This window comes from Chenopodium quinoa, unplaced genomic scaffold, assembly GCF_001683475.1.
Source record: "Chenopodium quinoa cultivar QQ74 unplaced genomic scaffold, ASM168347v1, whole genome shotgun sequence".
NCBI lineage: Eukaryota > Viridiplantae > Streptophyta > Magnoliopsida > Caryophyllales > Amaranthaceae > Chenopodium > Chenopodium quinoa.
This window is the reverse complement of record NW_018744240.1, coordinates 342,845-358,999: the sequence shown is the minus strand read 5'-3', so window position 1 is coordinate 358,999 and position 16,155 is coordinate 342,845. Positions and strand designations below refer to the sequence as shown.

The 16,155-nt window shown below is 34.0% G+C and overlaps 1 protein-coding gene across 2 annotated transcripts; it reads right to left on the bottom strand.

The window, feature by feature from the left end:
- Positions 1–4,339: 4,339 nt before the first annotated feature.
- LOC110694659 (actin-related protein 2-like) lies at positions 4,340–16,013 on the bottom strand. 2 transcript variants are annotated; one of them, XM_021871820.1, is made up of 15 exons: positions 15,847–16,013; positions 15,042–15,152; positions 14,722–14,856; positions 14,555–14,626; positions 14,325–14,403; positions 14,131–14,180; positions 13,339–13,442; positions 13,157–13,225; positions 13,018–13,081; positions 12,872–12,940; positions 12,638–12,721; positions 11,399–11,457; positions 10,092–10,158; positions 8,192–8,275; positions 4,340–4,699 (listed from the first exon to the last, which is right to left on the bottom strand). In XM_021871820.1, the coding sequence occupies exons 1-15, from the start codon at positions 15,886–15,888 to the stop codon at positions 4,619–4,621; spliced, it is 1,170 nt and encodes a 389-aa protein (XP_021727512.1). In that variant the 5' UTR covers positions 15,889–16,013; the 3' UTR covers positions 4,340–4,618. The 2 variants fall into 2 exon arrangements, with proteins under 2 accessions (XP_021727512.1, XP_021727513.1); XM_021871821.1 differs by having other exon boundaries at positions 13,018–13,086; positions 13,162–13,225.
- Between the last annotated feature and the right edge of the window lie 142 nt (positions 16,014–16,155).

The window sequence follows — 16,155 nt, the reverse complement described above, 5'->3', positions numbered from 1 at the left end:
AAAAAAATATAAAAGTTATAAATATTACGATAATATATACTTATTGAGAGGAATTAAAAAAGATCCCACATGAATATGTTTTTTCTTACATATTATATTCACAAAAGACGGTCAAATGAGGGGTAGTGAATAGTGTAAAAATCAAAGCGGGTCAAGTAAAAAAGAATGAAGGAAGTATATTAAAGTTTAATAAACATTAATTACAGCGATCGACGCGTAATTTTGGTATGCATTTTAAATTTAATACTACCTCCGTATTTTTTAGTTGACACGTTTTGACTTTAGCACTATTCATTCACTCCCCTTTGACCGTATTTTGTGCTTTATACTTAATGAAAAATATAATCATGTGGGATCTTGTTAGATTCATCACGATATATATTTTCAAAATATCAACTTTTTATAATTTTTGTTTATCGGTAATTAATTATATTAATAGTTGAAGTTGTGTATTGGCAAACGTGATTAAAGAAACGTGTCAACTAAAAAGAAACGGAGGAAGTAATATTTTAGATATGTATTAATTAGTTATCTAAGATCCTAGAGACGCTCGTTGTAAGATCCAAAATTCATATTCAGATAATATAATAAGAGTGATGAATAGTGCAAAAAGTCCATATTAAAAGGCGTTCATAAATTTGTGTATGTGTCACGTGTATCCCTTCTTACACCAGTATAGCGCCACATCATCATCCAATGATCTTAATTAAAAATGCATGTGAAGAGATTTGAACCCCAAACCTCATTGAATGGAAACCATATGTATTACCATCTTGACTAAAATTAATTTATACTCTATTAATCCAAATTTATATATAAATACATACATGTATTAGAATGTAGAATAAATTATTGTTGTCATTATATTCTAATTTGCCCATATTAAAAAAATTAATAAGTATTTTAAAACGTCTAATATAAAAATGAAATTATCCAAAATATCACCCGGGGCAAAAAAAACTCTGGGTCACACACTAGTTGGAGTTTATAAATCGTGCTAAAATCATACGGAGTAAATGCGAACATTTGTTAAGCGAATGTAGCACTTATCAACAATGATTTGTACTATACCCAAATCGAAAAGCTACAGTATGTGATTGATATATTATTTCGTCATACATCTCTAAAATAATGTTTCGGCCACCCTTTTAATTCAATCTTAAGCACAAATCTTTTTTGCTTCCTTTACTCAATTGTCAAACTCAGCTTTCATAGAATGCACTAATCTATCCTTAAAACACTTATTAATAGCCTAATAATAGGACATAAATGTCTAGCTAAGAGCAAGATTAGCCTTAAAATCTTAAGACTTAAAATGAAATCAGTTTTTGATAGGTCCCATTAAAAATGATGTCATTGTATTAGTTAATACTCTTTTAATACTAACTCATATTTAGCACTTTAGCCCTAAACTCACTTGAGACTTCTCATACCATATATTATTTATTTTATTTATTTATATTTTTTACTCTTAGTAATAATAAAAAGATATAGTAGGGCTCACATTCAAGTTTTAAATTGAGTTTTGAATATTCAAGACTCAACTTGAGACTTAGCTAAGATTTCTCAAGAAAAATGGGATCAAACAAAGAGTCTTGTCTTAAGACCCAAGATGATGATGTCATGCGGAGTCTTAAGACTCGGGGCTAATCTTGCTCTAAGGATTAATGTGAATTGATTATTTTGTGAAATTTAGAGATGTTGCGCACGGATCGGGGCAGGGTGGGCCATGTTGTTGGCTGAGGAAAACCTAAACCCCTCTTGTTCATTCATTTGTCAAATTTTCATTAATAGAATTTGCAATGCGTGGTTCCTATAGGCGCCTATACGATGCGCATCGTACGGACGTTTCATTATAAAAATGCGAAAAAAACATATTATAGAAATGTAATTAACATATAACTATAGTGAAAAGAACATACTATTAAAATGTAATGAACATATACCTAACGTGAATAGAACATATTTGTACCAAAAAAGAGTGAACCCCTCTTGTTCATTCATTTGTCAAATTTCCATTAATAAAATTTGTACATTGGATTGGAGATTAAGATGATGGTGTAGACCCGGTTCACTTTACTTTATTTTTGCTGAAATGAAATTAATTTTATTGAACTGAAATTATTATTTATTTATTTTTATTATATTTTTTGTTTAAAATTATTGATTTTTACCAAATTGAAAATAATTTTATTAAACTGAACTTATTTTTAGTAGTTTAATTTTGAAGTTTGCAATCAAACTGCAATATTGTTGGAAAAAGTGTTGTCTGCCAACTCAGTTTCAATTTATTTACAATTAGTCAATGATGAACATTCACCGACATTTAGGTAGAATTTGTTTGTGAATAGTAAATGGAGAGAGAAAAAATAAAGTCGCATGATTAGTGAGAGAGATAAAAAAAATTAACAAGTAAAAAAGAAAAGAAAATTTGTTGCGAATAATTTGTTGTATCCATTATAGTAAATGTTGTGCAAAAATGGAAACGAAGTTAGTAAATCTTCCTCAGAGTTTGTTTTTTATTTTTTTTTATTTTTTTTTTTTTGCAATCATAGTATTTATTTTTACTTACAACACTTCTCATTTCATGCTTGACAATGCTTATTTCACTCACAAATATCTTTAGTACCAATAAGGAAAAATATTAAAATTTTATATTATGCAAGCATCATAATCTAAATATATTCTACACAATTATGTTTATCCCTAACTATTAATCATAAAAGCCCATCAAAGTAGAGTACGTGAATATTGTAAAAGTCTTAATGTTAAAAGAAACCGAACAAACTTTTTTATTCAATTTTTTATTTTATTTTATTTATTTATTTATTTTTATTTATTTATTTTTTTATTTTTTTTTGTGTGATGCTAGCCCCCATACATACAAAGGAAGCCCAGGCTAATCTCTGAAATTAACATTCCAGTTTATCTCCTCTTACAACTTTATGCATTTATTTATGTACCACTTTATTATTTCAATTTTATTAATTAAAAAATAAAATAAAATAAATTATATTGTGAGAGGAGATATATTTATAAATTTATCTCGCATAGAAACTTGGATTTTCTCATACATAAACATATGAATAAGTTATTTAATGGATTTTTCACCAAATATCCCTTAGTTATTTTTTTATTCACCATATATCCATAAAAAATTTCAAATTCACCATATACACTTGAGTTTAACAAAATTGTCACCAAATGCCTTTAATGACTAACGGCAGTTAACTTCGTTAGTCATTAAGACTAAATATGCCACTTGGCATATTCTAATTGGTTTATTTTTATAATTTTTTTATTTAACAAAAAAAGTAAAAAAAAAAATTTAAAAAAAAAACCCAGCCACTCTCCCTACCGCACCACCACCCCCACCCCCACCGACGACACCGGCACCGGCGACCACCTTCCCTCCCCTTATCCCATGCCGTCGCCGCCCCTCTCCTTCTCAAAACCACCTTCCCCCTACCCTAAAACCCCACCCTCCACTCGAAAAAACCGCTCTCCCCTCCCGCCGGCGCCCAACCAACCCCCAAACCCTATCCTTTGCGCCGGTGAAGCTATGTCGCCCCTCCCCCTACCATCTCCACCCACTTTTCCCCCTTAAACCACCATCCTGAAACCCTAAAACCCCAAAATCGAAACCCTATATTTTGGTTTTAGGGTTTCAAGGTGGTTTAAGGGGAACGGGAGTGGGCAACGGTGAGAAGCGGTGGTGCTCATGCCGAAGGAGTGAGAAAGTACCGGTAAGGGTTGGTCGGCGCCGGAGTTGGGGAAGCGGCGAAGCTCGTACGTCCCAAAGGAGTGAGAAAGTACAGGTTTTTAGGGGAAGCGGCGGGGGAAGACTGGCGCCGGCGTAGGGGAAGAGACGGGGGAAGAACTGGCGCTGGCAACGGGAGGGCGCTCGCCGGTCGCCGACGAGACCGTTGGTGGCAGCAGAAAAGGGGAGGCTGAAGAGTGGTGGTTACTTATTTTTGTAAAAAAATAATTATTTCACTAATTTAATAAACAACCAATCATATGCCGCCACGTGGCATATTTAGTCTTAATGACTTACGAAGTTAACCACTGTTGGTCATTAAGGGCATTTGGTGACAATTTTGTTAAACTCAAGTGTATGTGGTGAATTTGAAATTTTTTATTGTTATACGGTGAATAAAAAAATAACTCAGGGATATTTGGTGAAAAATCCGGTTATTTAATTCTTGGTTTGAGGTTTGTTGTAAAAGAGGTTTGTTATAGGATAATGTGGTATAGGATAATAAACCTCTGGTTCTAGGAAAGTATAATCAGGTAGGAAGATAGGAAAAATGAAGCCAATCGTGTACAATCCTAGAAATTGTTATACAAGTCAATACAAAATTAAGTTCTCTACTTGCTTGAGTTATTACAAAAAGAACTGTTTAGTCACTATTGAGCATGGTCACTAAAAATCCCATACCTCCAGACTCCAGTCCCACACCATATAGTAGTGTCTTTTGTTACAAGGCGAAAACAGAAACTACAACGATAATTTTCCAAAAAAATACTATAATTGAATGTTTCATCACTAATATAGTCTAACACAACCTTTCCGTTCCACTTAATTAGCTGAACATCAAAGAAGCGAACAGATGAATCATGCTTGGCCACACTTACTCAGACAGCCAACTCCTTCCTCCAGATAATCTTGCCTGCTGATCCAAAACTCTGGTGCATCCTGCATGAATTGAGACTATTTTCATATATACCACAGAACACAAGATCACGTCTTGGATGAATACTATTTGTTAAAAACAGAGTATAATTATACCATAGCATTTGACCTCAACACGTCCTCTCTTACTAACCTAGCAATTCGCAGTACTCCATTTAATTCATCTAGGGATTTATGATTATAATCATCAGTTAATCAATTAATCTACCCAATAGACCTTCTATGAGAGATGTTATCACTTGATTACCTTACAGGGGTGACAAAAACTCCGGAAGAACTAAAAAGAAACGAGGAAATATCTTAATCTACCCACATGATAATATGATATCAAAGTAGACATTAATAAAACTAATTGAGTCCAGATCAACAATTAAAACTATGGAGTGCTTGTTAAACTACTAGTATTTCATATGATTATAGATCGTGTAGTACCCGATGGGTCAATGCAATCTCCGAGAAATGAATCTAGAGCAGCAAGCCCCAGATGTACTATCATCACCATAATACCAATTTTAGACATTAAGTAGCCATACCAGAAATAATTCTGTGGGGACCCTTATATTTTATTTCCTGGCAATGCCAGCAAGGATTGTACTCAAATCCTCATCCAATCCTACATTTCACTCAATCTGAATTTCTGAATTAAGCACATAGGAATATATGATCATCACCCCAATGGAAGGCAGATGGATTCGGTACTGATACAGGAATCAAAGGGAAAATATCTAGGAGAAACACAAATTTTGTATTTGTTGCAGTTTGTAGAACAATAAATAGTACTACGTATTTGTTTTACCTCTTAATTACCACCAACTTAACCTTGCCTGACAGCAAAAAAGCTTGTACCCAATCAAAATTAAGAAAAATAGTCTCACATTCACACTTGCTAATTCAGCAAAAAAAACTTGTTAAAAATTACTTTTAAACTTCATTCATTTTTACCCCTTTTTTCTGTTTTCTATACTCTGTTAATTAATCTTATCCACCCAGCATACAGAAGAAAAGCTTCAAATAAATGTCAGGTGTTGTATACAAAGACCAAACAGGCTCATATTATCAATTGTTGACAGTTTGACACACAAATTTCATGGTTTTTTTTTTTTTTTTTTTTTTTTTTTTTCCCTTCTTCTCTGAGATCACTCATTATCCAACTAATCTATAACCAATCAACCATAACGCTTAAGCTTTCAAATTTCCAAACCCATAAGATTCCCTATTGTGAATCTGTGATGCTAGTTCTTTCTCTGTACAAATTGAATCTTCTGAGTAAGTGAAAATGTGAGGTCATGAATTGTGAGTTAAAAAAGATTGACCAAGTCCCTAGTTCAATAATTTTCAATAAAAACAGAAATCAAATAAGAAATTCTATGTTCAGCGAAAGAAACATGTAATGCAAAGAATTAGTTTTTACCTTGAGAAGAATAAAATATCTAAACACTTATGAAAGAAAAGGATTGTCTAAGTGAAAACTGAGTAGAGGACTTGGCTTCTCCCCTTGCATAAACCACTCTTACCCAAACTTCGCCTAAGTGACCATAAGTTAATTTTTTTTCGAGAACATAGCAGTACCAATTCAAAATCTTGACCAGCTAACAATTTCATCTTTCATGAGAATTCAACATTCATTATTGGTTCAATTAGTCTCTGGTATCCCCTTTTAAATTTCACTGGTATTATGGTATCCCATATGTATATATATATAATGGAACAGAAGCCTTTTTATCCTAAGATGGATAAGTATCCATCCACAACCTCCATAATTTCACGAAATTAAGTCCACATATCTAATTAAACACAACTAGTCGGTCATATAAAGGCCCATGGTGGCCTTGAATTAATTAAGGGAGGCGTGTACGTAATTGGATAAATTGACGGTTTAAAGGCAAAGTGGATGCTTTCAACCACAGAAAAGGCCTCACGAGGTGTCCTGGGGTTCATAAGAAGAACCCCAAACACTTTTCTTTCCGGGTTCGGATTGGACAATTGAAGGCTAATACATGAAAAATCGGACCTATTTTGGAGGTTTCGGGACTTGGTGTCAAATAATCTCGAGATTGTGAGGGATGCATCTCAAGGTCATATAATATTGTTTTGAACCACATATGACCACTAGTCGGTCATATAAAGTCCGCAGTGGCCTTGAGTTTATGAAGGTAGGCATAGGTTGTAAATGAATAAATTGGCAATTTAAAGGCAAATTGGACGGTTTTAACCACCCAAATAGACTCCCCAATGTCTTATGGTCCATGGGAAGCACCCCAACCTGTTTCATTTCCAAGTCCAAAAAAGTTGGAAATTATCCAAAAATGAAGGCTATATAACTTACGCTTTCAGGCCAATTATGAGGAAGATTTCCAAAATTGAAGTGAAGGCGTGGGGGGTCCACAGGAGTCATATAAGTTGGTTTGGAGCCATAATAAGGTTACCAATAGGTCTATAAAGTCCTAAGAATGAATTTGGTTCATCTATGTGGCTATTTCGGAATTATGTTGCATTGGTAGGTAGTGATATGTTGCACCCGATGGTTATTTATATAACCAACTTCGCATCCCGGACCCTATTAAGGTCTATAGAGTCCATCTCCATTGGTATTGCTGATTATTCCCAGATTCATAACTTACCATAACGTTCCATTATGATGTTGATTTAGTATTATACCACTTTTCGATTATATTATTTCAGTGTTGTGATATTCAACATCAATCAATTTGATTTTGGTTTGAATGTTTACATACAGTTTTCCATTGATAATGTATGGATGTATAGCCATGAACATGGAAGTGTACGGGAAGGGTACATTGGTAAGGAATCATTGCCTAAGCACCTGCTGAAAGGAGAAGACCCTTGGATATTCTTACACAATAAGTAATTAGAAGCTATTACTTTTGAAGAGTAGCTTTGCCCTATTTTTGTTAGTGCACAACTGATAACTTTGCCCCGAGATTTTACAGTCCAATCGACTGCATTAGAAGTTACTAATTACTTCCTCCGTTCTTTTTTACTTGACCCGTTTTGACTTTTACACTATTCACCACCCCTCCTTTGACCGTTTTTTGTGAATAATATGTAAGGAAAAACATATTCATGTGGGATCTTTTTAAATTCGTCTCAATAAATACTATCATAATATATAACTTTTATAATTTTTACTCATGGAGAATTAAAGTTATAAATCGTTAAAATTTTACATTGGCAAACGTGATAAAAGAAACAAGTCAAGTAAAAAATCCTGCAGGAAGTACCAATTAAAGCATATTCATGAGAGTAAACACCTCATGGAAACGAATTCCATGTAATGAACATATTGTTTATTCTTGCTAATTTAGCAACCTAAACATATTTTAAGAAAGGTGACTAGTACTGTACTGTAGTTTACACATTGTTGGAGTTGCAACTTGCAATCTGGAGTGTGTCTTTTGAATTTTTGTTTGTTGGTCATAAAAACAATAAAGTAAGGCACAGAAATGAAGGGAAAACAGAGCATGGAAGAGGTACCTTCATTATTCCTGCAAGAACTGCACCTCCAAGGTACACCATATGCTTTCTTCTAGGTGGGTCCTCTATCCTTAATCTCAGCTTCTACATATTGGAATAAACAAGATTAAAAGATTCATTAATGAAGAATCATATTCATAGTTTCATACCACGGGAAGCCCCAGGTAGAAGCAGATAGGAGTCCAGGTGCAGACACTTCAAGCCAAAACACTAAACAGAGATACCCAAATAGCTAAAACAATGTTTAAAGAACACAAATAGATTCGTACAGAAAAGGCCTGTGACCAGTCTAAAAACAATATTAAAATACAGAATGTTGCCACCTGAAGCACAAGAACAAATTGCCACAAATTTTACCACCCTTCCAAAAGGGAATATACATCATCAACACATGTTAAAAGATGCAGGCATTCCTCTCCAACCAAACTATCTACAGAATCTTCATCAAAGCATACCTGAAAATTTTGCTTCTTTCCAAAACTTAAACCCCAATATCTGGTTTCTGAATGCTTCAAAATCATCAATTTTAAAGAAGATATGGTTTGTGTTAGTTCTATTGCAGGATTTAACATGGAAGTTGCACTTCTAACATAGACCAACCACCCAATTCTCACTCCTCATGATAGTGGAAAACACAGCATTCTGCCACTTCCACAGATACATGGTTTTCTTGAGAAAATAAGTAGCTACAAAATTAGGCCTCAGTTTTACAACTTGCAAGTATTCCTCATGTGTGAACATTACAATCACAAGAGCTACAACCAGAGCTTGACTAGTTGCATTACATTCAAGGGAGTAATAACATATTCTGACAATAGAAAACAGTTTTGTAGCCAAAGTTCTTCGCACATTTTTTTTTTTTTTTACATGAAGTTCGGGTCCTTTAGCCTCTAAATAATTTAACAAGAAGCAACATTATTAAAATCACTAAATTGATCAGGGTCTTCATTCTACCCACAGTACCTGCTCCTGACCTTTGTTTTTTTTTTTATGCACCTGCCCCTGACCTTTAATCACCTCAAATTTGTCAAGTAGACATAACTACAAAATTATCATGTCCGATAAAGCAGATGAAAGCCAGGTCTAAACTGTTTAATACACAATTGTTAAGTGTTACTTACCACAGTCCAAAGTAATAGCTCACAGAACAATGAAGAGCTAATTGACTTATATAGTTGGATAAGCAGTAACTCAGTAAGCCAGTAACCAAACCAGTGTGTTATAGATCGCTGAATTATAAGGCTCACTGACATTATGTATAGAGCTCGGCATGAGGGCCAATCAAGCACAGCATGAAAGCAGCCCGGCCTTGCACGAGCCTTCCACAAGCCCGGCACGTTACGAGAGGCATGCCAGTGGGGCATGGGTCGTACATGGACATCATTTTCAAATTTTGGCACGTGATTAGAGTACGACGGCCTGGCCCAAATATTAGCCTGCTTTTTACCAGTTTACCAAAAGTATAGCATTACTACTGGCCCGCTAGCAAGTCACGGTGCGCCAGAATACTACAAGATACATAGGTCAAGCCGGGTGCAAGGGTTCCATTATTTGAATGATCGAAATGAGCCTAGCAAGACTTTTTCTTAGACCATTTGAGACATAACCCGCTTGAGCACAAGGCACATGGGCCTACATGGCACAGCCTATGCCCAGATTTAATTATGTATTTGAGTAATTTGACAAAGATTGTTTATCCTTAGCTACTTGATGATAAAGACCAAACATTAAATTATGAAAAGCTCTTAAGAAACCATAATAAAGTTAATTATGGATAAAGTCTATTTGAAGCTTCCACAGCAAGACAATGAACATATATGATGTTTCAAACAGATTTTTTTTCATTGAGCCACTAAATAATGATATTTAGCCATGCAGTCAATAGTATCTCAAAGCTCACCTTCAATCCATCTCTGTTTCCTTTAAGAACAACATCGAGGTATCGGTCCAAAATTTCCCTCTCCAGGCTGTAATTCATTCACAACACACATCAACTTCAATCCATTTAGAAAAAAAAGAAGGGATAAAGACCCAAGAAAAATAGTCTCGTCCAGCATTTCAAAGAAAAGTAAAAGGTAATAATGTTTTAAAAGGCATGAAAATAAGGCATATGTCTAGGCAAGTTTCAGATTATAGAATAAGAAAACAGTTATATGATGACTATTATGACAGATTAGAATTCAAAAGGCATTAATCATTGATCTTCCATAAATAGAAACTCCATCACAATTCACATACATATTGTATTATTGTCCACCTATCTACTTTCGTATATCAATTTTACAGTCATTTTTGGTTAAGAAATCCATATTACTCGATCAAATTTATTTGTTTCTATTATACTAGCAAACTGTTAGTTAAGGCCCATTCTTTTATTGTAATTAATATTTCTGAAAAAATATGGGCAATGTTGGTAGTGAACAAAGTAATAATTGAACAGTAAAAATCAGGGGTTAATTTAAAGCTTATATAGTTTAGTTTCCTTTAATTTACAAAAACCCCTTGATAAAAAAATATTCATTTATAAGCCCATGTTCACTATCTTGACGTAAAATCTTTTTTTTCCTCAATACAACTAAGGTAAAGCAAGTTGGTAGTGAAAAGAGTAATGGGGGTTAATTTAAAGCTTATATAGTTTAGTTTCCTTTAATTTACAGAAACCCCTTAATTAAAAATAAAAAAAAATAAAAAAATCCATTTATATGTCCATGTTCACTATCCTGGGGTAACATCTTTTTTTTCCTCAATACAACTAAGGTAAAGCAAGTGTAACGTAAAAGAGAGATTGACTTTATACGGGATATGGAGTGACTTTTATTAGTAAGCTTTATGCTGTGGCATACCTTTCAGAGAAACATAGGGTAAATTTTAACGAGAATTGTATAGCTTTTACTACTTTATTTTATATGTTTGCCCTGCTGTGCTATTCAAGATATAGGGATCTCACTTTAATTGTTGCCATAAAAATGTGTTATATTTCCCTTCCCTTTAAATAAGTAATATGTCTTTTGAGTATGCCTGTATAGCTGTATGAGTCATTCCAAAACAAGGGAACATTCCCAAGAGAAAGAGGAGTATGAACAAAAAAGGACCTGAGTTGTACAGGTCTTGGATTCAAACTAGTGTATAAATAACCCAAGCATCTCAAAAATAAGAGTTCAGCTATTAATTCTTTTTGGACATGAGACAAAGGTTTCCAAACATTACCGACTTGGTAGTCCAGGATACATGGTGCTCCCCCCACTAAGAACAATATGTTGATAAAGCTGCAAAGAAGAATGCATATATATTAGTGGTTGACAGTAATTAATTAACCCTAGTACGAAAAAACATGCAAATAATATATGAAGAAAATGTTATAATTTATCCACTGTCACAAAATGAGATCCTGATCTATCAAAAATATGCATTCCCTTGCTTGTATCTACTACTTTCAGTTTGAAACTCATGATTAGAAAAACCAAGGTGACAAAAGAAAAATCACTGCAACCAACATTCTACAAGCTACAGGTTATATTCTCAATTACACCAGAGTTGCATTTGAGAAAAAAGAACATGTAACTACATAAGCATTTAATTCTGGTTTTAGATTCAGTGGCCCTTCCATCCTTGGGAATTTATTTATTTTTATTTTTGGCACGTATAATCTTCAACTCTTCTGTCCATTTTTTTTTCCTTTGGCAATATTCATTAGCCTTTGGGATGATCTAGGTGGATCTCATTTTTTTTTCCTTAAGCAATATTCATACACTAGATTTGCTTTTCTAAAAATATCATAGTTGAATACCAGGATTTTCAATCAAATAAAAACCATGGGATATTCCTGACATTGCAACACAAAAAGTTGACTTGCACAACTAAACAAACAAACGAAACCAAAGCCTTATCCCCAAATTGGTTGGTTGCATGAACCAAGAATTTATCTCTCGTGGTCATCCACAAATTTTTTTCCTCCATTTGCTTCTTTCCAGTGCTACATGTTCCACCAAACCCCCTTCCTTCACGTCACTCTTAACTCCCTCTATGATCATCTTTGACTTCTTTAAAAATATTTTATATCCCAACCTTCCTAGCAATGTAACTACTTCTCCCTTATCTTAACCTCAATATTTGCAACTCCAACTTCCCTACAATTATCTACATTCCTATAAGGCATTCCCAAACATCCATTTCAAATTCACATCTTTGCTACACTCAGATATACAACTTTTACAAATACACTCACATTTCCTTAGGGTTACAAATTAAGGACTTGTTAATCATTGCACTAGAGTTCCGACATTACTGATAATTTTTGGCATTATAAAGTGAAAAGCAATATTGCATTGAAATATTGAAGTGGCGGATAATATGTAATAAGAAAAGTACTTAAGGGAGCATAATAAGAGATGGCGTAGCTAGAGCAACCAAGTGTAAACAACATTCAACAATTATCATAGAGTTTACCATCATGCGGTTATCAATATCCATCTCCTGGATGCAGCGGAATACCATATCAGCCAATCCATCACCTTCAACATCTATAAGTTCCTGTGGCAAGTAAAATGTTGTATAATTGAGCAATAATGCATGAAAAACAATACTCTACGTCTTTCACTTTGGCTTTCAATAATGATCTCCCATAACATTAGTGAATAGAAATTTAATACAAATTACAAATGTAAGCTTAGCTCTGCTTACTGGAGTGAAAAGTGCTTCAGGAGCCTGAAAACGCTCTGTGCCCACTTTTATAACCCTTCCATCGGGCAGCTGGGAGAAGAAACCCTTATCAGTATTTGAAATTTGGCACACAGTGTGTGTGGAAAGCTGTTAACACATCAACTTACTGTGTACTTCTTCATTAGAATGGTGGTCTCAAGTCCCAATTGATACTCTCGTTTGTAATCATAACTGCACTACAGAAAACTAGTCATAGATGGAGATGGAAATACATACAGGAAGTTCATCCAACATATGTATCCTGACCTTACATAGCACAGCTTTTCTTTGATTTGTCTGACAGTTTCAAAATCAGCTGCCCTGTTCATGGCATACCTTCAGAAAAAAGAATCAAGAGTCAATCAAACTGATAAACAATTCCCCAACAAGATTAAGAGAGAAACCAGCATTGATAGTACCATATTATAGCTAATTGAACTGATTCTCACCCTCTTCGTGTGAGCAAATCCACAAGGTAAGATGTTATATGCCTCCCTGCCACATTCATTCGCTTAGTCAAATGTGGGAACGAGTAACCATCGACAACAGGAACCTGGAAAAGAAGTTCATTTGGACCTTTAATTACTATGGATCCACATGGGAACAACATCCTGTGTTGCACTTTAAGTTCTTTTTTAAACAATAATATACTAGCTTCAATCACATCTTGTTTCAGAATAGGATAATAAAGACATGCAACAAGTGATAGATAGAGAGCACGCATTTAATTAACCTGAAATAGGTGGTCTGTGATGACATGGAGCAAAAAGGGGTTTAATGATGAAAAACTGCAAGATTTTGTTCCTTCAACTTTTAAAAATTCTTCATTATGAATAGTTTACTTTTGACATTAATCATTTAACCATCTTTGGTAATTTATACACATACAGAAAAACATATCCAAGTAGGATTCTGTTGGTATCATCTCAATATATGATTTTTATTTACTGATAATTAAAAAAAAAATTAATCGCCAAAGTTATGCATTGGCAATAGAGACAATACACATCATGCAAAATGCATACAAAGCACTGAATGTGCTGCAATGAAAGATTGGAATAATATGCTTAGAATTATATGCAAGACCTAGTTCAGAAATAACTGCAATAGGGGTTTATGCAATCCACAAAGACAAAATTTACTTCCTTTTCAACTTTCTATTCACCAAATGAGGGAGGAAGACCAAAGCAAATGACCTCACTCGATAAGCAAAAGAACAATTCTATGTTTTCAGAATTTACCACATGAGTGACACCATCCCCAGAATCAATAACTAGCCCTGTGAGCAAGCCTGCAAAATTAAGGACTGATACCATAAGCAAGTAGATATGATTGCATTGTTTGACAGGAATACTGATACTTTCAGTTCTATGGATTTAAAGGTCTTATGCAGCATTTTGCAGATGAAAAATATAGAGCTACAGACTTACAGCACCTTGAGCATAAAGGGTTAGGACAGCTTGGATTTGGATAAAGACACCAGAGAAATTGTATCTCTCAAACATTGTCTCGACCTACATTATGATCAAATCATTAATTGTCCCGTTTAACAATTAAAAATTGTGCAAGTGTGATGAGCAAATAAGAATGCTGGTTTAATTATACAAATTTCCTAAGAAATGTTGACCAGATCACACATACAAAACAAAAACACAAAAAAAGTACCATTTGCTCACGGTTTTTTGATGGATTCAGCGGTGGATCTGTCAACAAAATTTTACATTCTGTAGGATCTACCTGCCAAAGATTGCAACAGAACAGAGAGAAAGCATATAAAATTAGAATTTAATTAGTTTTACTAGCAATTTTTAATAGAGAGCAACAAAGTCTACCTTCAATTCATTGAAAAATGCATAATCCCATACATGACACATGTCATCCCAGTTCTGAATAATACCATTGTTGACAGGATAAGTAATATCTAATTGGTTTCGCAAGTCTGCGCAAGCCTCTCCAACAACAATGTCCTGCATAATGAACCCATAAGCCTTCTCAGAAATCCTCATAAGTAGCGAACAACCTACAAGCTAACTACAAGACATAATGAAATAGATGTTCTGCATAAGGCTCCTAAGATGAGGAACCAACAGAAACAGCCTCCTTCACAAGTAAAGAAAGAAGAAATCACTTGCCTAAGTTTAAAAATTCCCACCTTCAATTCTTGTTCCATCAACGATTCGTCATACCGTAGCATAGGCTTTCCGACCACACAAGGGAAAACCGAAGTCGGAAAATTCTCTCCAGCAAATCCGCACTTAACATACTACAAGAGAAGGATAAAAGGGATACCTGTCAACGCTTCAACTCTTCTGATATAAAAACAATCAATATAACTTGAACAAGGTAACCTCCTAGCAAAAAGAAAATACGAGTCCCAACGATCAAGAAAATCGAGTATTTTCCTTCAACAAATGGCATCTATATTGCATAATTGCTATTAAGTTTTAGGGATTGTTTCAATAATACTTCCTAGCTCTCCCCATTTACCTCGTTTAGATAATACTTCCCCCATCACTCATTCAACGGAACATTATCTAGCAACAATTCTCATAAATACAATGTTTAGTATGCACATTCCATGGCTGAAGCTGAATTGTACCATTAATGATCACAGTATTAAAAATTTAACTTCTTTCACCATAAAAATTGAAAATGCGCAAAATAGGACAATTCCTAAGATGTAGCTACAAATTAAGACAGACATTGGAAACTGTAAACCCTAAATTAATCATCAAACAAATTAAACAATCAAGGGTTTTCACAACAATTGGAGAAAAACATCATATCCCCATAAAAAAAAATTAAAAATTAAAAATTAAAAAAAAAGAAAAAAATTCAAGGATTGACAATGAATATTAACGAGATTGATCTAAATATTACATTTTTTAAATTCGTATAGCAATAATCAAAGAAAATAACAAACTGAGGGATTGAAATTAAAGATTAAAGGAAGTTACCCCGGTGCCATTATCGCAAACGACGACGTTTTTATTGTCCATTAGTTTGATCTTCTGGAAATTTAAGTTATTTGCAGGCGATCAAGTGTAAAAAGAGAGAGGATGAATTAAAGAGAAGAGATTGAAAATGCAGAAATGGTTGATTAATATCTTGGAGTGAAAGTTACACCATCAAATTCAATTGGAGTAGCTACTACAAATATGTACGAAGTATTGTGTAATGTACGAAGTACTGTATTTTTGTTTTGTTTTAGTGAACAATAATTATACTTTGTATTTGATCGCATTAACAAATGTGTGTACTTTAAA